Source organism: Oryzias latipes, chromosome 12 (genome assembly GCF_053564925.1).
Source record: "Oryzias latipes strain Hd-rR chromosome 12, Olatipes_Hd-rR_3.1".
In the NCBI taxonomy this organism is placed as follows: domain Eukaryota; kingdom Metazoa; phylum Chordata; class Actinopteri; order Beloniformes; family Adrianichthyidae; genus Oryzias; species Oryzias latipes.
In genome coordinates this window covers 32,088,683-32,110,000 of record NC_136248.1, presented here as the reverse complement: position 1 = coordinate 32,110,000, position 21,318 = coordinate 32,088,683, and the positions used below count along the sequence as shown (strand labels likewise).

General features: G+C 46.0%; 2 protein-coding genes across 3 annotated transcripts; both read right to left on the bottom strand.

Moving 5' to 3' along the window:
- Positions 1-1,967: 1,967 nt before the first annotated feature.
- Positions 1,968-13,494, bottom strand: atp6v1b2 (ATPase H+ transporting V1 subunit B2). Its single transcript, XM_023960721.2, is given in 15 exon segments — positions 1,968-3,613; positions 4,573-4,702; positions 4,942-5,046; positions 6,021-6,103; positions 6,169-6,319; positions 6,391-6,514; positions 6,628-6,725; positions 7,478-7,579; positions 9,654-9,667; positions 9,670-9,792; positions 9,875-9,952; positions 10,161-10,254; positions 10,353-10,451; positions 12,065-12,120; positions 13,218-13,494. Coding segments are annotated over 15 exon segments (1,560 nt in total). The 5' UTR covers positions 13,384-13,494; the 3' UTR covers positions 1,968-3,476.
- Positions 13,495-13,841: 347 nt separating this feature from the next.
- Positions 13,842-19,832, bottom strand: dusp11 (dual specificity phosphatase 11 (RNA/RNP complex 1-interacting)). 2 transcript variants are annotated; one of them, XM_023960722.2, is made up of 9 exons: positions 19,562-19,832; positions 19,213-19,288; positions 19,015-19,146; positions 18,789-18,912; positions 16,758-16,818; positions 16,641-16,687; positions 16,498-16,573; positions 16,315-16,419; positions 13,842-14,881 (listed from the first exon to the last, which is right to left on the bottom strand). In XM_023960722.2, the coding sequence occupies exons 1-9, from the start codon at positions 19,603-19,605 to the stop codon at positions 14,536-14,538; spliced, it is 1,011 nt and encodes a 336-aa protein (XP_023816490.1). In that variant the 5' UTR covers positions 19,606-19,832; the 3' UTR covers positions 13,842-14,535. The 2 variants fall into 2 exon arrangements, with proteins under 2 accessions (XP_023816490.1, XP_078812530.1); XM_078956404.1 differs by having other exon boundaries at positions 19,410-19,581.
- Positions 19,833-21,318: the final 1,486 nt, after the last annotated feature.

The window sequence follows — 21,318 nt, the reverse complement described above, 5'->3', positions numbered from 1 at the left end:
CTCCAGCACTCACGCTCGGCTTGTGATGACTGCTCCACCACTTTTGCTGCAGTTCGTGTTTCACACCGGCCTCTGCGAGGCGCTGCAGGCAAACTCCCCTGAGAGCATCACTGACAGACCAGCGCAGACCAACAGCGCCTCCCTGTGGTGGTCTGCAGGACTGCGAGAAGAGCTGCTTTTGATTCTGGACAACTAAAGATCAGAAGAACGTCTTCCACGGTGCTAAACTTTGACCTTTTCACCCCTTCACCCTTTATGGCACTAATTCACATCGAATCCATTTAATCCAGGACTCAAAAAAAGCATGGAAGAACATAATCAGGGGTTAAAACAACCTTCAATTCCAACTTATTTTAGGCAAAGCTTCAGTTCTTCCAGCCTTTGTCTGCTGGTTTGAATTCCATCGCTTCTGTAACAGAAGGTCAAGTTGAACCAATTCCTCCTGCAGAAAACATGCAGAGTTTTTTCATTGAAAGTGTTTTTAGGACCAATTTGATCCTCATTAAACAGATTGAGGTTTTATGCCGAGAACCTCCACTGTTGATGAACAGAAAAGAACAAAAAAGCAGAAAAACACATTTTAAAACACAGAAAAAAGAAAACCAGCACAAAAAGTAAACCAACTGGTCTCGTTCAAGCCTTTCTATCAGACTACAGAGTGTGCGATGTGTGGCGTACTCTCCATCCATAAGATCGCGACCACTCGTTCTTTTCACAAGTCCATAATATTATATAGGATTCATTCTTTTTTCATTGAATACCTGCTAATACCACTGGTGAAGTCCTGTTCTGACCAGAGCATTGTCATCTCAGACCACGCCCCCTTTGTTCTGAGTTTGTCCCTCCCTGTGATTCCACAGAGCAGCTGATGCTGGCGGTTCAACTTTGTGCAGCTCATGGAGAAAGAAAACGCGCTTTTTCTCGCCACCAATACCTCCCCTGAGACGTCCAACCTCACCTCCTACACTGCTAATCTGAAACCAAAATCTTCTAAAGAACGCATGGATCTGAGCTGTAGAATCAAAGAGATAGATGAACAGTATGTCCAAACCAAAGATCCCAAACGGAACTTCAAACTAAACTGGACTTCCTCTTAACTCACTCAGTTAAACGTATGCTTTTAAAAGACACGGCTCAGTTCTATATCCATGGTAACAAACCAAACAAGCTGCTAGCCAACCAACTTCGCTGAGCCAGAGCATCCCTGAGATCCGCAGGCCATGCGGTCGCACAACATTAGACCATCTACAAATAAACACCACATTCAGGGACCTTTACTCACAACTCTGAGGTCCAGGTAGATCAAGACATCATCCCAACGGTGCCACCAGATCTTAGAAGGGCACTAGACGAGTCCATATCTAACTCTGAAATCACACCAGCTCTATCTTCTATGCTGTCTGGCAAATCTCCAGGCCCTGACGGGTTTCCAACAGAATTTCTTGCCACGTTTTCATCCTTAGTTTCCCCACAGTTGTGTCTTTTGCTGTCTGACTCTTTCAGGTTGGGATCTCTCCCCAAATCTTTTACTGAGGCCTGTATCACCCTCATTGCTAAAAAGGGTAAAGACCCAGCTGACTGTGACTCATACAGACATACAAACTCATGTCCCACCGTTTCAATTCACACCAACTCCCAACAGTCAAAACCCTTTCATTTACACAGGGGAACGCTCCAGGCGTGCCTTCTGAGCCCGTTGCTCTTCAACCTGGCTATTGGGCCGTTTGCTGCGGCGATCTGAGGCTGTAAGGACATAACTGGTATTCAGAGAAACTCTACAGAACATAAAGTCTCACTGTATGCTGATGACCTTCTGCTCTTTATTTCAGATGACGACTTTCCACCTACAGGTAAACTGTGGCCTCACACATTACAAGTGACCTTTACCTGAGACGACACAGCTGTGAGGTCATCATCAGACTCGTTTCATGCAGGTTTGAGGTTCAATTAAACTGAAACTGTTCTTCTAAAAGGAGGAAAAGGTTTTTATTGACCAGCAGAAAACTGCTGGTTAGAAATCATCACAAGTCACGAGTCAGCAAATTTTTATTTCACAGACATGATGGTTGAGGCACCAACATTCAAAGACCACACATGCAGTTTGTTGATATCTTCAGTCTGCATGCAGAGCTCCAGCAGGAATGGATGTGAAGTCCAACACTGACGCACAACTACTGAATGTACACAAAAATAATCCAGCAGATCAGCAAAGAATCCAGAAGTTCTGACAGAATTTACTCTCATTAGTCACAAACGATTCAGACGCATGCAGACGGAACATCAAAGGTTGCTCAGCAGCAGAGACCAGCTTCACAAACCGTTTAGTGTTTCTGTTCTTTCTGCTCTAACCAACAGAATCAGCTGATCTGAATGAGCTCAGGTTGTGTTCTGAAGTTCTCCTCGACATTCGTCTGTTTTCTCCTGCTCCTTCTCAGCTGCTGAGAAGAGTTTCCTCTGCAAACAGACCATTTCCAGTTTCAGTGTGTGTGTTTGGGTGTGTGTGCGGCTCACAGAAGCACACACACACATTTCTTTAACTGTTGAATCCAAGAATGCATTCAGACTGGAAACCAAGTCCTGCACCTGGTGTTTGGTCTGAATCCAGACTGCCGTCTACCAGAGATTTCTCATTCAGACTAAAGCTTGTAAACAAAACCATGTGACTAACGATCTCTTCAGTCATTGGCCAGGAGTTAAGAGGGCGGGGCAAAGCAACGACACAAAGAATACTGGAAGTCCTGGTCTTTGCAGTCCTTGTCAGGATAGTTCACTGATTTAAACTCTATATTTGGCTGACCAACTTGAACGTCTGTCTCAACGTCAGGATCAACACGGTTTCCTTTGGTGTGTGTGTGTCTGATGGAGGCGTGCTGCAAGGTTGTTACTGAGGACACGTCTGCTGTTAAGGTACGCCGATACGTGTTTATGACGTATAGATTGATGGGAAAACAGTGAGAAGCAAGGTGTGTCAATTTAAACGTTGTTTTAAGGAGTCTGCATCACATTTCAAAGAGCTGCTGTGACTCATCGTCACGGTTGCTTCCTTTCTACTCTGTTTACATCCCATAATGATGGCTGTTTCGGTCCAGTTTTTCCACTCTAACCGTCTAACTGACTGAAAACTCGGAACCGGAGCTCTGAAAGATGAAAGATGGGTCTGAGCAGCTTATGTGTTGTTGTTGTGTAGATATGCTATTGTGTCGTTGTTGTGTTGTTGTGGCTCAGCCCCATCATTTTTCACCTCCATCTCTCCTTCATCTGCATTCAGGATCCTCTCTGGGAAACGGACTCGGTTCCTCCAAACGTCTGACTCAGCATCACGACTCTAACCTTTGACTCCTCCCTTAACCAAGAGCTCCGCCTCCTTCTGCTTCCACATGAAAGCCACAAGCGTCCACGATGGGAACAGCATCATAACACCACGACGCATGGATGCAGGAGGCAGCGGCATCGCCAGCGGAAGCGGCAGCGTCCGGCTAATGTTTGGCTTCTCGCGGGTAAAACTGGGCCAAAGTGCTCTGAGGAATCCTCTTCAGCATCTCTTTGGGGAAGATCCGCATCAGCTGCCAGCCCACGTCCAGAGTCTCAAACACGCTCCTGTTCTCGTAGGCTCCTGTGGACACGACGGGCAACGTCAAACTTCCTTCTGATGGCCATCAAAGTCAGTCTTAAAAAAACAGAAACATTTCTAAGTCTGTGAAAAGACATGGAAGATGGAACGATGGAAGATTTTTTCATTTCAAAGTTCGAGAGCAGCAAAAGCATAGAACAAAAAATAAAAGAACAAAAAATACATGATAAACACCAAAGAAACTCAGAAAAAAGGGTTAAACAGATGAAAACAAGCGACACGAGTTCAATAAAGCTAAAACAAATTTAGAAAAAAATCTGAAAAGTTTCTGAAAAATAACTTCAGGAGATCTAAAAAAGAAACAATAAACTGCCAAAAATACAAAATTCAATAAAAAACTATTGCATTGTTTAAAAACCTGTAAATAATTGAAAGAAATGCTAAAAAAATAAAACAGAATTATCTGTAAAATGGGAAATAAACAGAAGAATTTGTAACATGGCTGATCAGAATAATTATAAAGTATAAATTTAAAATTCAAAATGAACAAAAAGTACATTTAGATGAACAGGAGTTCAGTAATGCAGAGCAAAGCTAGAAGCTCAAAAAGAAAATGTGGAAACGGGAAATGAGATGCTAATTTAGCCAAAAGGTGCTTTCAGCTCAGCTGACGCCCTCTAGTGGTGGACAGACGTTACAGTTACCTATTGTAACTGTAACGATAGGTTATGTAGCCTATGACACGGAGGGGGGGTGTATTTGTACAAAGCCCTTTTGTATTCGAGGCTCCACTTTGTCGTTACAGTTGTGTGCATTTCTGAAGATAGAGGGAGTGGACATTAGAGATGGAGGGGTACAAGTAAGGAGAAACGGGGGTAAAGAAGTTGGAAGACGGTTACAGGGAAGGAGGGGGCGGGGTCAAACTTTTTTAATGAATGAGAATGTGCCTTTTGCTTCCATCATGTTGGATGAACAAGCTCATATCAAAACACCCACTGCACCTTGGGAGATGAAGTTCTTCTCAAACTTGCTGAGGAACTCCAGATAAAGCAGGTCGTCAGCAGTCAGAGCCTCCTCTCCAACCACCGCCTTCATGGCCTGGACGTCCTTACCGATAGCATAGCATGCGTACTGCAAACGCACAAATGCAGACACACACAAGCACACAAAATGAACTGAGGAGGTTCTGTTGCTAGGCAGATTTGGCCTCAGGACGCTCCCTTTAACCAGTCAGAACCAGGTTCGTACAAAGCGGTTTGATCTAGTTTGATGCCACCTTTCAGTTCCTGATCTAGACTGAGTTTTTGGATCATTCACAGCTTCGTTCCTGCACGTTGGGTCGTGAAGGTCCGAACAGATCGGTTACGTACCAGCTGGTTGGAAACATCTGCGTGGTCTTTGCGGGTCATTCCCTCCCCGATGGCGGACTTCATCAGTCGAGAAAGAGACGGCAGCACGTTGATGGGAGGATAGATCTGACGGAAGGAGGACACCAAGAACTCAATGACATGACAGCTGCCTGTTCTTTTGCTTCCGTCTTGATCAGACGGAATGAACAGCTGAGAAGTTCAGCCTCCGTCTCAGCTGTCCTTCCGGGTGGATACGGGCCGTCTGGGGCGGAGAACGGTCAAACCTGTAGACCGCTCTGTGAATCCGTAGAGAGAAAATGTTCATGTACATTTTTTCTATGGACGACAGGTTGCAGCACACATTCGTGTGGTTTGTGTGGACATCCTACAGGCGTAAGGTCACCGCACGAAAGCATCACCTGTATGTCATAAGTGTGACTTCCATTGTCCTTGCGAATATCACGAGATCCACTTACCACATGCACCACAAGGGTACGTTCCATTTTCATAACGCCCCTTGAGGTGGCCGTCCCAGCAGGGTACGTAAGACTAGATGACTTTAGGACCAAACCTCAAAAACAAGTCTAAAGTCAAGACAGACAAGTCCAAGACGCAATAATTCGAGTTCCTGTTCTGAGGCCAACCATGTGCAGAGAACATCAAAACCATCCCTCAGAACAGCTCAGGTCAAAGCTTCCAAATGCAAATGACACAAAATGAAGTCCCTGAAAGAAAACCAGAGAACATCGTCAAACGGGAAGTTGCTCCCTGCTGGCGCCAGCCTTTGGTGAGGAGGTGCAGCGGTTTGCTTGTAGTTCTGGAAGGAAATGTGGAGGCAAGGTCAAAACTAAAATAAATCTGGAAATCATTCAACCCAAACTTGAGTCCAGACCAGTGAGTTCTTGATCAGAACTGAACTTTCTCAGCCTAAACTTAAAACCACACGAGTCCAAGTCTTTCAGTCGACATCAGCAAGTGTGACGAGACACAAACTCTGGATTCACGTTCAGTGAACCTGAGGCCAAAGACGGACACAACTGAGCTCTGGTCCCTCGAGTCCAGGTCCAGGTCTTCAGTCGGTGGACATGTGACCTCCTTACCTGTCTGTTGTGAAGCTGTCTGTCCACATAGATCTGCCCCTCTGTGATGTACCCCGTCAGGTCAGGAATCGGGTGGGTGATGTCTGAGAGGCGACAGCACAGTGAAAACCTACCCCCATCTCCTGGGGGTGGACCGCGACCCGCCTACCGTCGTTGGGCATGGTGAGGATGGGGATCTGGGTGATGGACCCGCTGCGCCCTTCAACTCTGCCCGCCCTCTCATAGATGGTTGCCAGGTCTGTGTACATGTATCCGGGGAAACCTCTGCGACCCGGGACCTCCTCTCTGGCTGCAGACACCTGGGGGGAGGGGTAGAGGTGACGTGCACCTCCTGCAGCCGTATTGGAGGAGGCAGGCGTACAGGTCTGACCTCTCGGAGCGCCTCCGCGTAGGAACTCATGTCGGTGAGGATGACGAGCACGTGCTTCTCACACTGGTAAGCTAGGTACTCCGCCGCCGTCAGCGCCAGCCGTGGGGTGATGATCCGCTCAATACTGCAACGAGGACAGAGAAACTTCAAAACCTTCTTATAACCCCGCCCCCTATAATCAAAGTGACCAAATAGTTACAAAAGGTCAAAGAGTCAGAGAACAGGCGAAGGTCGTACGTTGGGTCATTGGCCAGGTTTAGGAACAGGCAGACGTTGTCCATGGATCCGTTCTCCTCAAAGTCTGACTTGAAGAACCGAGCCGTCTCCATGTTGACCTGCAGAGAGGTAAACCGGTGAACGCACAGGTGGAGCTCATTCAGTCAAGCATTTTGCAGAAAGCAACGCTTGTCTTCTTTGAGGACGTTTTTTTCTTTTTATTCGGAGTCAGACGTCCGAAAAACACTTTTTCCAAAAGCGTTTTGCCCTCTTAAACAACAGCAGTACGCAGACGACACGCTGGTTCACGCCTTCGTCCCAGCTGTCCCTACAGGTGGACCCGGCCCGTCTGACAATGGTACGGTCCATTTTCCTGACGTCCCTTGAGGCGGCCGTACGAGCCTCAAAGGAACAGAAAGACACGCCTGAGCTCCCCTTAAGATGCAGCCGCTCTACTCCAAGCCCTCCACGGACCGACAACCCAAAAACCCACACAACCCGTACGGGTCATTTGACTAATGCTTTACTTGCTTTTTTGCCTGCTGTCAGACCTGCAGTCGCACTAAAGATGGAACAGGGTTTGATTCCTCCAAGTGTCCCTGACGGTCAAACTTTCAGTGAAAACTCTAGAATCCGTTTTCCTAAACCGGGTTTGGATTCAGTCAGACCAGACTGACCCGGTCCCTGATTCTCTCTGATGTACTCTGCGTGGCATCAACCACATTTCCCTCTGTTGAGCAGAGATCCTTCAGTTTGCCCGCTAGAGGCGAAGCTACATCGCAGCTGCCGTGTCAGAGCATCAGTGGGACCGTCTGTTCTCATGATAGGCCGTTACAGCCCCGGCTGACGGTGTCACGCTTTGGTTTCTCACCCCCATAGCTGCAAAGACGATGGCAAAGTTGTCCTCGCTGTAGACCATCACGTCCTTAGACTTCTTCACCAGACCAGCCTGCCGACAGATCTGAGCTGCGATCTGACAGATGGAGACAAATCTTCAGAACCAGAGTCCATTCAGCCAGATAAAAGAACCACACTCCAACAAAACCAGTCATTCAGAGAAAACCCTGATTGAGAAATGTGCGGTTTAACCCTGACAGCTGACCAGCACGGTGTGGGACCTGCAGCCTGGAAGACACGACTGAGGGTTTACAGTCACTTTCAGATTTTATGGATAAAACCCTCAAATGAGTGATGTGTGTTGGTATGTGTCAGTCAGTGTGTGTTGGTGTGAATGTGTGTGTGTGCCAGTGTGAATGTGTGTGTGTCAGTCTGAATGTGTGTGTGTGTCAGTGTGAATGTGTGTGTGTGTCAGTGTGAATGTGTGTGTGTCCGTGTGTGTCCGTGTGAATGTGTGTGTGTCAGTGTGAATGTATGTGTGTCCGTGTGAATGTGTGTGTGTCCGTGTGAATGTGTGTGTGTCCGTGTGAATGTGTGTGTGTCCGTGTGAATGTGTGTGTGTCCGTGTGAATGTGTGTGTGTCCGTGTGAATGTGTGTGTGTCCGTTTGAATGTGTGTGTGTCCGTGTGAATGTGTGTGTGTCCGTGTGAATGTGTGTGTGTCAGTGTGAATGTGTGTGTGTCCGTTTGAATGTGTGTGTGTCCGTGTGAATGTGTGTGTGTCCGTGTGAATGTATGTGTGTCCGTGTGAATGTGTGTGTGTCCGTGTGAATGTGTGTGTGTCCGTGTGAATGTGTGTGTGTCCGTGTGAATGTGTGTGTGTCAGTGTGAATGTGTGTGTGTCAGTGTGAATGTATGTGTGTCAGTGTGAATGTATGTGTGTCAGTTTGAATGTGTGTGTGTCAGTGTGAATGTGTGTGTGTCAGTGTGAATGTGTGTGTGTGTCCGTGTGAATGTGTGTGTGTCCGTGTGAATGTGTGTGTGTGTCCGTGTGAATGTGTGTGTGTCCGTGTGAATGTGTGTGTGTGTCCGTGTGAATGTGTGTGTGTCCGTGTGAATGTGTGTGTGTCCGTGTGAATGTGTGTGTGTCAGTGTGAATGTATGTGTGTCAGTGTGAATGTATGTGTGTCAGTTTGAATGTGTGTGTGTCAGTGTGAATGTGTGTGTGTCCGTGTCAATGTGTGTGTGTCAGTGTGAATGTGTGTGTGTGTCAGTGTGAATGTGTGTGTGTCCGTGTCAATGTGTGTGTGTCAGTGTGAATGTGTGTGTGTCAGTGTGAATGTGTGTGTGTCAGTTTGAATGTGTGTGTGTCAGTGTGAATGTGTGTGTGTCAGTGTGAATGTATGTGTGTCAGTTTGAATGTGTGTGTGTCAGTGTGAATGTGTGTGTGTCAGTGTGAATGTGTGTGTGTCAGTGTGAATGTGTGTGTGTCAGTTTGAATGTGTGTGTGTCAGTGTGAATGTGTGTGTGTCAGTGTGAATGTGTGTGTGTGTCCGTGTGAATGTGTGTGTGTCCGTGTGAATGTGTGTGTGTCCGTGTGAATGTGTGTGTGTCAGTGTGAATGTATGTGTGTCAGTGTGAATGTATGTGTGTCAGTTTGAATGTGTGTGTGTCAGTGTGAATGTGTGTGTGTCCGTGTCAATGTGTGTGTGTCAGTGTGAATGTGTGTGTGTGTCAGTGTGAATGTGTGTGTGTCCGTGTCAATGTGTGTGTGTCAGTGTGAATGTGTGTGTGTCAGTGTGAATGTGTGTGTGTCCGTGTGAATGTGTGTGTGTCCGTGTGAATGTGTGTGTGTGTCAGTGTGAATGTGTGTGTGTCCGTGTGAATGTATGTCTGTCAGTTTGAATGTGTGTGTGTCAGTGTGAATGTGTGTGTGTCCGTGTGAATGTGTGTGTGTCAGTGTGAATGTATGTGTGTCAGTTTGAATGTGTTTGTGTCAGTGTGAATGTGTGTGTGTCAGTGTGAATGTGTGTGTGTCCGTGTGAATGTGTGTGTGTCCGTGTGAATGTGTGTGTGTCCGTGTGAATGTGTGTGTGTCCGTTTGAATGTTTGTGTGTCAGTGTGAATGTGTGTGTGTCAGTGTGAATGTGTGTGTGTCAGTGTGAATGTGTGTGTGTGTGTCAGTGTGAATGTGTGTGTGTCAGTGTGTGCCTCGTTGTGCGGAGTCCCGCTGCAGAGAAGATGGGGATCTTCTGGCCTCTGGCTATGCTGTTCATGCCGTCGATGGCGGAGATTCCGGTCTGGATCATCTCCTCTGGATAGATGCGACACTGAGGGTTTATGGGCTGGCCTGTACGGAAACACACCAGAGATGGTTGTCACGGAAACATCCACAGAGCAGACGAGCAGCTTCTCCACAGTATCCAAGTCACCCATGATGTCCAGGTAATCTTCGGCCAGGACGGCGGGTCCTCTGTCGATGGGTTTTCCCGACCCGTTAAAGACCCGCCCTGCGGACACACAAACCTGTCAATCATCTGCAAGAGATCCGATCCAGATCCGTCCTGATTGTTCTTCACCTCCAAGTTCTGAACATGCATCCTGCTTTCCTGGAACCACCGGATGCAGGAGAGCATCCGGTGGTTCCAGGTTTGGATGAGCCGAACACACCTGATCCAGGTGATCAGACGGTACCAGTCAGCTAATGTGGACCTGTACCCAGCATGTCTTCAGAAACCGGCGTTCGCAGGATGTCGCCCGTGAACTCACAGCTGGTCTTCTTGGCATCGATGCCTGCAGTTCCCTCAAAAACCTGCAGGGGGCAGATGAAGAAGAGTTTGTGGTCATCCTCAGGAGTACGAGTACTCCACCTGAGGCCAGATTGGACCTGAACATCTCCCATCGTGGTACCTGCACCACAGCCTTGGAGCCGTTCACGTCCAGAACCTGCCCGCTCCTGCTGGTCCCGTCAGGTAGGGTGAGGTGGACGATCTCCGCGTATCTGGGAAACTGTTCAGCAAAGAACTCACAGCACAACAGAACCGGAGACGATTCCAGAACCAGAACTGCGGCGTTCAGGGACTTATTTGTCAGCAGAAGCCCGGCGGGCCGTAGAAACCTTCACCAGGCTTCATGACCCACTTCCTGCCAGCAGAAGAACGTCTCTGCAGCAGAATCTACATGAAGAACTTTGACCCAAACAACAGTGACAGTGATGGACACCTGAGAGGCCAAACATCAAACCAGGGGGTATTCCAGATAGCAGGTTCTGCTAGCTCCCACGGTAAGTTTGAGGCTAAGGAAGTGGATAACCTCAGCTTTCTGTTCCAGAAATGGAGGTATGTTTCAGGGTAGGTCAAGTTGCCATAGCAACTCATGCTCTGAACATAACCTGGTCTGGAGCAGGTTTAGTTGAAGGTTAGTTTGTTTTCAGAGAGGTGAAGCAGCATGGCGTGTCCATTTGAGGATGATTTAGTGGATGAAGAAGCTCAGATAATACTTTTTCCACCGTGAGAGGGTGATAAGACCACATATGGATGTTGGAAAAATAAACTTTATACTTTGATCTAACTTAATTATTTGCTTCAGTCAAGATAATTAAAAATCCTTTTTTTTGTTAAGTCAGTTTAAAAATAACACGTAGTTATCAGACATTTATTTTACTTTCATTCAAATTAATTCAATGAAGTAGGTGTAACTTTGGTGCTGCTGTTAGATCGGCACTGCAAGGGATTGTGGGATACCATTCCCTTTGCCTGTCTGGACGGATTTGGGTTTAAGTGTGGCTTTTTGACCAAATGTGTTTAGTTGTTTAGCTGTTTTACCGTGTTTTGTCTAGTTATTTTGTCCTGCTAAGCTTATGTCTCTGCACCATGAGTGAGAGGGAGGGACAGGATGATGAGTTTATATAGCACCACTACCATATTGTACTGTACTGGTAATGATGGAAGTTACTTCAATAATTGAATGCACTCGATGAACAGTATTTTGTTTTTTTATTTCTATAAAAATGAGAATATCTGCCGGCTCAAACTTAGACATATGAGAGTTCAAGAATTATCCTTAAGTAAGATGGAAAAAAGATTAATTGAATTGGAGTAATATGACATTTAGTTAAATAAATATGTAAATTTGAGTTGTATAAACAATTATTGAGTTTTATAGACGTAAGAAAATAGGTTGAATACATTTAACTCAATTAGTAAGTAATTCATTTCATTGAAAGTCGTGTGTTTTCAAAATAAAAGTTTCAATTTCATTCAAATAAAGTTGTTCATTTACAAAAACAGTGAACAGGTAATACTAAACATTTTAAAAGCTCTTTTTTTTTAAATCTTGACTTTTTCCTCATAATTTTTCTACTTTACTTTTGTTTATTATTTTTCTTTTACGATTGCCTTTCAATACTTCATTGTAATATTTAGCTTTTGTACACAACTATGAAAAAAGTGTTTCTGTTTTGTTTAATATCAAATTAATTTCCTCAATTTATGAAACAGAACGACGACGACGATGTTTAGAGTCGGTCATTTTCATCCCAAAATAAAATATTTGCCTGAAAAATGTGTGAACAACAAAAACGTGAATTAATTTGATGGAAAGTTCCGATCCGGGTTTCTTACCTTCACCTGATCCAGGATCACCAGCGGCCCGTTGACCCCAGACACCGTCTTATAGGCTGCAGGCGCAGAGAGCAGAACGCGTCACGCCGGGATTCCCACAAACACAACACACCTTCACTGCACAACTGAGGACAGCATGACACGTCCAAGACCGTCTACAGAAACACACTGAGCTGAAGAATCCACAAAATCCACACACAAACAACAACAAAGTCTGCAAAAACAGATGGAAGGCAGCAAAAAAAAACGCAGAAAATCATTAAAGCAAAACGTCTGAAAAACAAACCTAGAAACCACAAAACCAGTTTGATGTTTGTGTGCTGTCTGTGTGTGTGTGTGTGTGTGTGTGTGTGTGTGCGTGTGCGTGTGCGTGTGTGTGTGTGTGTGTGTGTGCAGCACTCGCAAACACACAATGTGACACTTCAGGGTTCTGGGAAATCCACAGATTCTCTGCAGTTCACCTGCAGCAGCAGGAGCCTGATGACGTCATGGAGCATGCTCAGTCATGACGTCTGTATTTCTCTAATGTCTCTGGCTTCACACTAAACACAAAGGATGAACACAAACAAAACAAAACAAACCTTAAAAAACAAAAATGAAATCCAGAAAATGACTAAAGCTGGGTTTGAAAACATCTATGTAATCATTTTGGTACATGTTTACAAAGATCAGCTTCAGTTTAGACAAAACGTAGATTTTTGCCTTTTCAATAATAATTGAATTACTTTTCTGTTCGATTTCAAAGGTTTATTAATGCAATAATCTGTCTATCTTACATGATTGCTTACATGGGAAAACGTGTAATCAATAATGAATTAATTCAGAACAAATTGGAATCGATTCTAATGATGATCTTGTAAATCTGAAGTTGATGGAAATTCGAAATGTGACAGAAACTTCCTACAAAAGGAAAAATACAAATAAAAGTCAAATTTCTGTCTTGTTAGTTTGCGTGCCTCACCTGTGTCCGTGTCACCTGAGTGGGAGGAGCTACCATCAGCTCCGTAGTGTTTTGTTTTACGTTTTGATCATCTCAATTTAGAACTACTTTAGTTTACGGATGACCGTGAAGGCACCGCGTGCTCCGCTGATACACGGTTCGCCGCGGCGGTACATTCACGGACCTGCTCCCGGCACGGAGAGACGGACTCACTCAGGCGCGGCTGCGTGATGTAGTCGCGGCTCACGGCCACGGCGTGCTCCCTGGGGGCGGCGGTCCCGGCGGGGCCCGGGGCGGCGGCGGGCCTGCTGCCGCTCACGGCCGAGGAGAGCTCGTTCATGGCGCCGTTCATCATCCCTCTGAGCGCCTTCATCGCCATGTTTGCTCCTCCTGCGGCGGCGGGTCGTGACTACCACGGCGCATGCGCAGCACTCACCTGCTGCATCATCTCCCCCCCAAAGCAGGAGTCCGAAAAGTGGAAGAAACTCTTATGATTCAACATTTTTCAGTCCTTTTGTAAATGTTTTTCTTCAGAAACAGTCTGGGATGAACAATCATCTCATGACCTTTCTGGACTTCTAAACTGTGATGGTGGGGGCCGCTCCTGGTCCTGGGGCCAGACTCGGGTCAGAACCTCTTTCTGTTCAGAGGCGGTTCTGGAGAGCCGTCGTGATGCTGCGACGGCCTTCATCTGGACCGCGGCAGGTGGTCATCCTCAGGACCAGCTCCCAGCAGCGCCGACATCTCCCACACCCAGAGACCCTGAACGCCACTCAGCGTGTGGGCGGAGTCTAAAACCGGGTACACTGCTGTTTGTTTGTAAACAACGGTGAGGGGTGGGGCTTAAAAAACTTTATTTACCCACAAATTCAATAACATAAAATTAAATTAGAGTTCATGAAAACATTTTTTAGTAAAAATGATCAAATTCGATTTCAGCGAAAGCGTCCAGCTGACCCGGGAGTCTCAGCAGCTTCCTCTGGTTTGGAGTCCTGGACGCCGCCGCCATCACAAGACGTCAGCAGCGTTGTAGCTTCATCCAGAACCAGCACGCTAAAGCCGACGCCTCCTGGGATTTATGGTCATTTGAAGATGGTCACGCCCAGACTCCTCCCCGTCTCTGGAGGCGAGGGGCCAATCAGAGGCCAGCCCATCGGTCGGACTTTGGCGCCGTTCCTGTGGAACATGACTCAGCAGAAAGACCTGACGTCCCGTGGAGGAACCCAAAGGTTCTCCGTCAAACGCCGTCAGTGAACTAAAAGCATCAGAATTTCCTGAACGGGGGCTAAACGTGGCGGTAAAAAAACTCTTCAAACAAAGCGCCCACGGGTCAAAATGGGTCAGAACCGGGGCGGTGGGGCGCTGCAGCAAACCCCGTTTCTTTCAGCCGTGTTGCATTAAAAGACATCTGTAAAAGCAGGAATTTTCCATTCTCTCTATGAAAACCAGAATGCAGCTTAAAACCACAAAAAAATTAAAAAGAACGTTTTTTTGACCCAGGTCATGTGATCCGGGTCATGTGATCCTCGGCTCAGAACTTTGGTCCGTTCTGCCGCCAGCCCTCCCTGCTCGAGTGTCTCCCTCCAGGTGGGGTCCAGTCCTCCTCACCTGCGGCCCAGCTGGGGGAGTACTGGAGGTGGGGCTGGGGGGCGGGCCACCTTCTGCTCTCTGGGGGGCCGTAGGGGGGGGACCATGCTGGTCCAGATGGTGGAAACGGTCTAAACCTGTTTGTCTCAGGACGGGGGGGTCTCGTCCAGTCTCCTTGTGGGGGAGTGCCGCCCCATTGATATGGCTGGAACAAGGGGGGAGGGGGCAGACCAGGGTTGGGCCTGTCACGTAGAGGGAGGAGCAAAGGGCTGACATTTGGAGGGAAACACCTGCAGAGATGTGGGGGGGGGGGGGGGGGGGGCATGTTAAAAATGATCTCTGGATGTTTTTCAATAAAGTTAGATTAAAAAAAACAGATTTAGTGATTTGAATTCATCAACACTTCAAACTGGCTTTTATTTTGAAGGCACTTCCTGTGTCTGTGAGGTTGAAAATGATTGTTTCTTGAAGGAACCTCATTGATGAGGTTTTGTTTCCTTTAACCTCTCATGTTGACTTTCACCAAATGAGATTTCAAAATAAAAGACTTCTGTGTTTAAATGTTTTTCAATTCTTTCTTTGACAGAAACTGTCAGTCATCAATCAAGTTGGGGTTCAGTTTGATTGAACTTTTATTTATTTATTTTAAGGTTCAGTTCTGTGAAAAACTTGAAGCCGTCAAGACAGAAAGTTATTTACGTCGTTCACAATCATCTTTTTATTTAACACGCACAGAAATCTAAAGAGATACTGCTTTAGATTAAACTTTACTTTAGATTGAATAGAATTGAAGTTTTATTAGTTTTTCTTTTGTCTTAATCAAAAATGTCTTTGAAAACTTTAACAAAAATGTTTTTTTTCTTTTAAGATGATTAAATAGTTTTAATTTAGTTTAATTGTGTCTGTTTCACCTTCATCCTGTTTCTTTAATGTTCTTACTTCTTCTTCATTTTAACATCTAAAATAATCCAGACGTCTTTAGAAAAGTGTTTTAGTCAGAAAGATGACTTGGACCAAACTCTGGGATGTTTGGCTGTTAAGAAACACAAACCTGGAAGGAGAACTAAACTGTTGACCTCTGACCTCTGATTTCATCAAGAAGATTGAAAAACTTATTGATGTGTTCGTTGTGGTTTAAGACGTTTAACAGGGAAGACTCATTGTATGCTGAGATGCTGTCACTTTAACCCAATGCATCATGGGAGATGTAGTGATGGCAGACAGACTCTCTTCTCTGAGCTTCATGGTTTTGTTCACTTGTTCCACGGTCTGACACCGGATTCTGTGGAAAGCTACACCGCTAAAGACGAGCTTTAGCTGCTATTTCTGCTGGAACTGAGAGACTTTATGAGCAGAATCAGAACAAGGAAGTGAAGACTTGAACCACTTCTGATTGGTCAGACTGATGACATGTGATTAAGCCTCCAAGAATGATTGGTGGAGACAGTTAAAGGGGCGGGACTTTTCAGAAAACAGCTGTAGCTGCAGCTAAATCGAGGTGCCGTCATTATGATCAAAGTGTGAATCAAATAAACAGAAAGAAAAAAATATTTTATGATCTTTCATATTCCTCACTACTCAGTGTTTTATCATGTTTGGATGAACACAGAGCTGAAATCCTGGAGATGCTGAATGTTTTAGATCAATAAATAGATAATTTCACACAGCACACCTGTTGAAAAACACTGGTTTACATCAGCAGCTGATTGGCTGAAGCTCCTACCTGTAGCTGGCGGCGGCGAGGCACGTTGGCGGTGGCGTGGGAGTCGGCTTGCTCATAGCCTGGCCTCTCATGGGCTCCTGCTCCAACTCCTCCATCCCTTCATTACTGCAGCAGGAGATCAAAGGAGCAGAACGTGAGGCGCGTCACCTTCTCCTCAAACTGAACTAAAGCTCAAGTTCTCACCTCCTCTTCGGCCCACGATGAAGGTCTTTCAGGTAGTTCTGCCTCTCTATGGCGTGACCGCGGGACGAGTTAAACACTGCAGACAGGACGACACTTTAGACACACAAACCCACACCTGTGACCCGCCACAATAAGAGACTCACACTTCACAGCCTCTGCAGGGTCCATTCCATCCACGTCGATCAGATATCTGCAGGAACACACAGCTGTCAGGCCCCGCCCACACACACAGCCCCCACAGGTGTTCCCTCTGAACGCACCTGCAGATCAGGTATCCGGTGCGGTTCAGCCCATGGGTGCAGTGGACGCCGATCAGCTTGTCTGGAACAACAGTTTCAGGTGTTGAAAGTCAGAACTTTCTGTTTATGAAGGCAGTTTACACAGCAGACTGGAAGACTGGTCCAGTTCTGACCAGATCCAGATCAGACCAGATCCAGTTCAGACTGAGTCCAGCTCAGACTGAGTCCAGCTCAGACTGAGTCCAGTTCTGACTGGATCCAGTTCAGACTGAGTCCAGTTCAGACTGAGTCCAGCTCAGACTGAGTCCAGTTCTGACTGAGTCCAGATCAGACCAGATCCAGCTCAGACTGAGTCCAGTTCTGACTGGATCCAGTTCAGACTGAGTCCAGTTCTGACTGAGTCCAGATCAGACCAGATCCAGTTCTGACTGAGTCCAGCTCAGACTGAGTCCAGCTCAGACTGAGTCCAGTTCTGACTGGATCCAGTTCAGACTGAGTCCAGTTCAGACTGAGTCCAGCTCAGACTGAGTCCAGTTCTGACTGAATCCAGATCAGACCAGATCCAGCTCAGACTGAGTCCAGTTCTGACTGAGTCCATTTCTGACTGGATCCAGTTCAGACTGAGTCCAGCTCAGACTGAGTCCAGTTCTGACTGAATCCAGCTCAGACTGAGTCCAGTTCTGACTGGATCCAGTTCAGACTGAGTCCAGTTCTGACTGAGTCCAGTTCTGACTGGATCCAGTTCAGACTGAGTCCAGCTCAGACTGAATCCAGTTCTGACTGAATCCAGCTCAGACTGAGTCCAGTTCTGACTGGATCCAGTTCAGACTGAGTCCAGTTCTGACTGGATCCAGTTCAGACTGAGTCCAGTTCTGACTGGATCCAGTTCAGACTGAGTCCAGTTCTGACTGAGTCCAGTTCTGACTGGATCCAGTTCAGACTGAGTCCAGTTCTGACTGAGTCCAGATCAGACCAGATCCAGTTCTGACTGAGTCCAGTTCTGACTGAGTCCATTTCTGACTGGATCCAGTTCAGACTGAGTCCAGCTCAGACTGAGTCCAGTTCTGACTGAATCCAGCTCAGACTGAGTCCAGTTCTGACTGGATCCAGTTCAGACTGAGTCCAGTTCTGACTGAGTCCAGTTCTGACTGGATCCAGTTCAGACTGAGTCCAGCTCAGACTGAATCCAGTTCTGACTGAATCCAGCTCAGACTGAGTCCAGTTCTGACTGGATCCAGTTCAGACTGAGTCCAGTTCTGACTGGATCCAGTTCAGACTGAGTCCAGTTCTGACTGGATCCAGTTCAGACTGAGTCCAGTTCTGACTGAGTCCAGTTCTGACTGAGTCCAGTTCTGACTGAGTCCAGATCAGACCAGATCCAGTTCTGACTGAGTCCAGTTCTGACTGAGTCCAGTTCTGACTGGATCCAGTTCAGACTGAGTCCAGTTCTGACTAAGTCCAGCTCTGACGGGATCAAGTTCAGACTGGATCCATTCTGATCTGGATCCAGTATACTTGGATACTTCTGAACCAGTTTTGAAATAAAATGATTCTGATCCCAAAGAGGACGACTGAAGAACCGATATAAACATTAAGTTCCTGAAAACGTTAAACCGGATTTGTTTGTTTACATTGCTTTGATTTTTCTAAAGTCTGTAACTGTAATAAAGTAGTAATAAAGTTACAACAAAACATCGAGTTATGTTAACATTTTACTGGGGCTAAGCTAACGTTAGCCTTTAGACCTACCAGACCTGCCTTTTATTTTGAAAGTCTCACAGGAAAGAGGAAGCGATGATATAAATATGTTAGTATTCAGTGGAACTGAAGAACCAGACACTCCTGAACCGACCCGTCAGGATCCTGACCTTTAACCCCAAACAGACCAGCAGAGTTTGGCCTTGTTTGGATTTGGACCTCTGCTGCGTTTGAGGTCGGCTGGGTTTTTTGGGTTTCATCCTGAAATCTCGGTCTGTGCTGCATTGAAAGGTGAATGATCCTGATCTGCCGGCACCCAAAAACAGCAAAGGAGGGACGTGACGGGTTGGTCACCGTTGTCCTGGTTGTCTCGCAGGAAGTTGTTGACGGCGCGCTTGAAGCTCAGGATGGTGCCGTCGCTGGGAACCTGGTGACCAGCGGTGAAGATCTTCACGAACATCAGGGACGCCGGCAGGTCCTGCTCACAAAGACTCGGATCAGTTTGCCGATGGGGTAGGTTGAACCCGCCAGAGTTCTGGACGGAACCGGAACCCTGCAGCCCGGTTCTGCAGGGACTGACCTGCAGGTCGTAGTAGCGCGAGGTGAAGGTCAGGTCGATGATCAGCCCCAGCTCCTGCCGGTCTCTGCTCACGGCGTCCAGCAGCTCCCAGGGTCCGAAGACGGACGACCTGGGGAGCATCCGGGTCAGCGCCTGCAGAACACAAACAGGTGAAGACGGACCACACCTTCACGCAGGCTCCGCCCAGGTCCAGCTCACCTGCTTCAGAGGGACTTTAAAGGCGATGAATCGAGTCCCCTGGAGTCTCCTCCCCACCGCTGTGTAGTCCAGCCACCTGAGGACACACAGACGTTCCTGCAGGTGAACGTCCGGAACCGGAACCTTCCACCTCACGGAGCCCCTCCAGAACTCTGGTTCTGCTAGGTTGAGGCTTCCGCTAAGATTCTGTTGTGTACCTCTGAGATGTCCAGAGGATCGGGTCTGATGAAGCGCGTGACTCATCCAGCCTTGTTTGTTTATTTGTTTGTTTACAAACAGCTTTTGAATGTCAACAACACTGTCAGCTGCAGCGCGCGACAAGAGGTGGAACTGCGCTCGCGCCGCTTACCTGTCCGGGATGTCCGTCTTCTTCTTCTGGTGTTTTCGGGACATTTTCACAGACGGGAAAGCGCAGATAAAGCACGTGAGCCCGCGTGCGCGCACTTTCTCTCTCAGCTGCTCGCGCGCCTCAGTCCGCGCGCCGTCTTGTGTTTTTTCGCCTCATCTTTCTGCCTTTAGACTTTTACCAAACTTGTTTTTTTTACGACGATTCGCCGCCGGAACTGAGACTGCCGCGTGACCGTCTGCCGGCGCAGGTCGATGACGTCACATGACAACTCGAGGAACTATGCTTTTCCCATTTCAACTTCAAAATAAGATCAACAAATCTACGCACTAATTACATAACAATGAAAATACAATAAAGCAAGCTAATATAAATCAAATTAAATTTATTCAGTCTTCTCCTTTAGTTTAAAATGTTGTAAATTTGTACATTTTTATGCTTTTTTCCCCCGTGAATTGAAGTGACTCCATGGTAGCCCACAGTTCTTTGTAAAATGTAATCAGTTTTTTGGTCTTCAATTCTTCTGTGAATGAAAAACCTCCACAGCAGCAGTAAACTTTAAAACTGAATCCTTTAAAGCTGTCAGCCTTTATAATAAAAAAATAAAACATGTTGTCCAAATGAGCTGAAGTCTGAAATAAGCTCCAGAAATAAAATACCTCCCAAAAAACATCAACAGGAAACAAACAAAAACCCATCAGCTGTTTAAATTCAGATGAACAAACATGCAGTCATTTTCTTCACTGATGATGAGCGTCCTTCTCATTTGGAGCAACAGGGCGTCTAAAGTATTTGCTGCTAACTCCTCCTATTTAGCCCAAACGCTGTAGAAAACATTTGAATCGTTAATCAATCATAACCAATAAATCAGTCACTTTATGTGAAGCAGAGTTTTGTTCCAGAGCGAGGCGTTGAGACTCGCTGGTGTGGAAAAATCAGGACAGAAAAACAGCTGATGGAACAGGAAAAAACAGCTTTTAAATATTTATTAAAAGACTTCCTTCTCTGTTCTGACCTTTAAGGTTTTTGAAAAACGTCAAGGAAACGTCGAAAACTTTTTGAGCTCTCTGTGCTTTTACTCCTCTTTTTTTTGTAAATTACCACAAAACATTTATTAAAAAATTAAAAAACTTACAAGCATGTCTTTAAGAGAATAGTTTATACAAGAAATATCTTTCCTTCAGCTGCAGACTGGTACACCCCCCATGTAGGAAGGAACGGTTGTGCAGGTCATTCATCCCAACAGCCGTTAGATTGTTCAATGCCACAGTATAAATATGTACAAACCGGTTATAATGCATCCATAGCCCATCTGAATATTCTCTCTTTTACTTAATTTTATTTTACGTATAACATATCGTCAGCCTAATAGCATTTCTGCCTAATTCATTTTTTTGGCAAATTGAGATATTGGCCTAACTCTACTGTCAGTGGTGAAAAAAGGTGTTTTTTGTTCTTTTAAAAAAAACCTGAAAAAATGAGTTAGGCAGATATGCTATTAAGCTGACGATATGTAATGTGTTAATAGTGTATATAGGTGTAGATTCTTCTTGTTGTTAAATGTTAACACTTTTGCATTTTTTTACATTTTAAATACCCTTTAATTCTTCTCATTTCTCTCTTTTGCACTGAACTGCTTTAACGATTGAATTTCCAAAACGAAGAATATCTTTTCTTATCTTCTCAGTAAACAATAATTAAAGTTTCGTTCATGTCTCTTCTTTACTGCCAGTACATTCTTTTCTCTTTCTGGTCTTCTC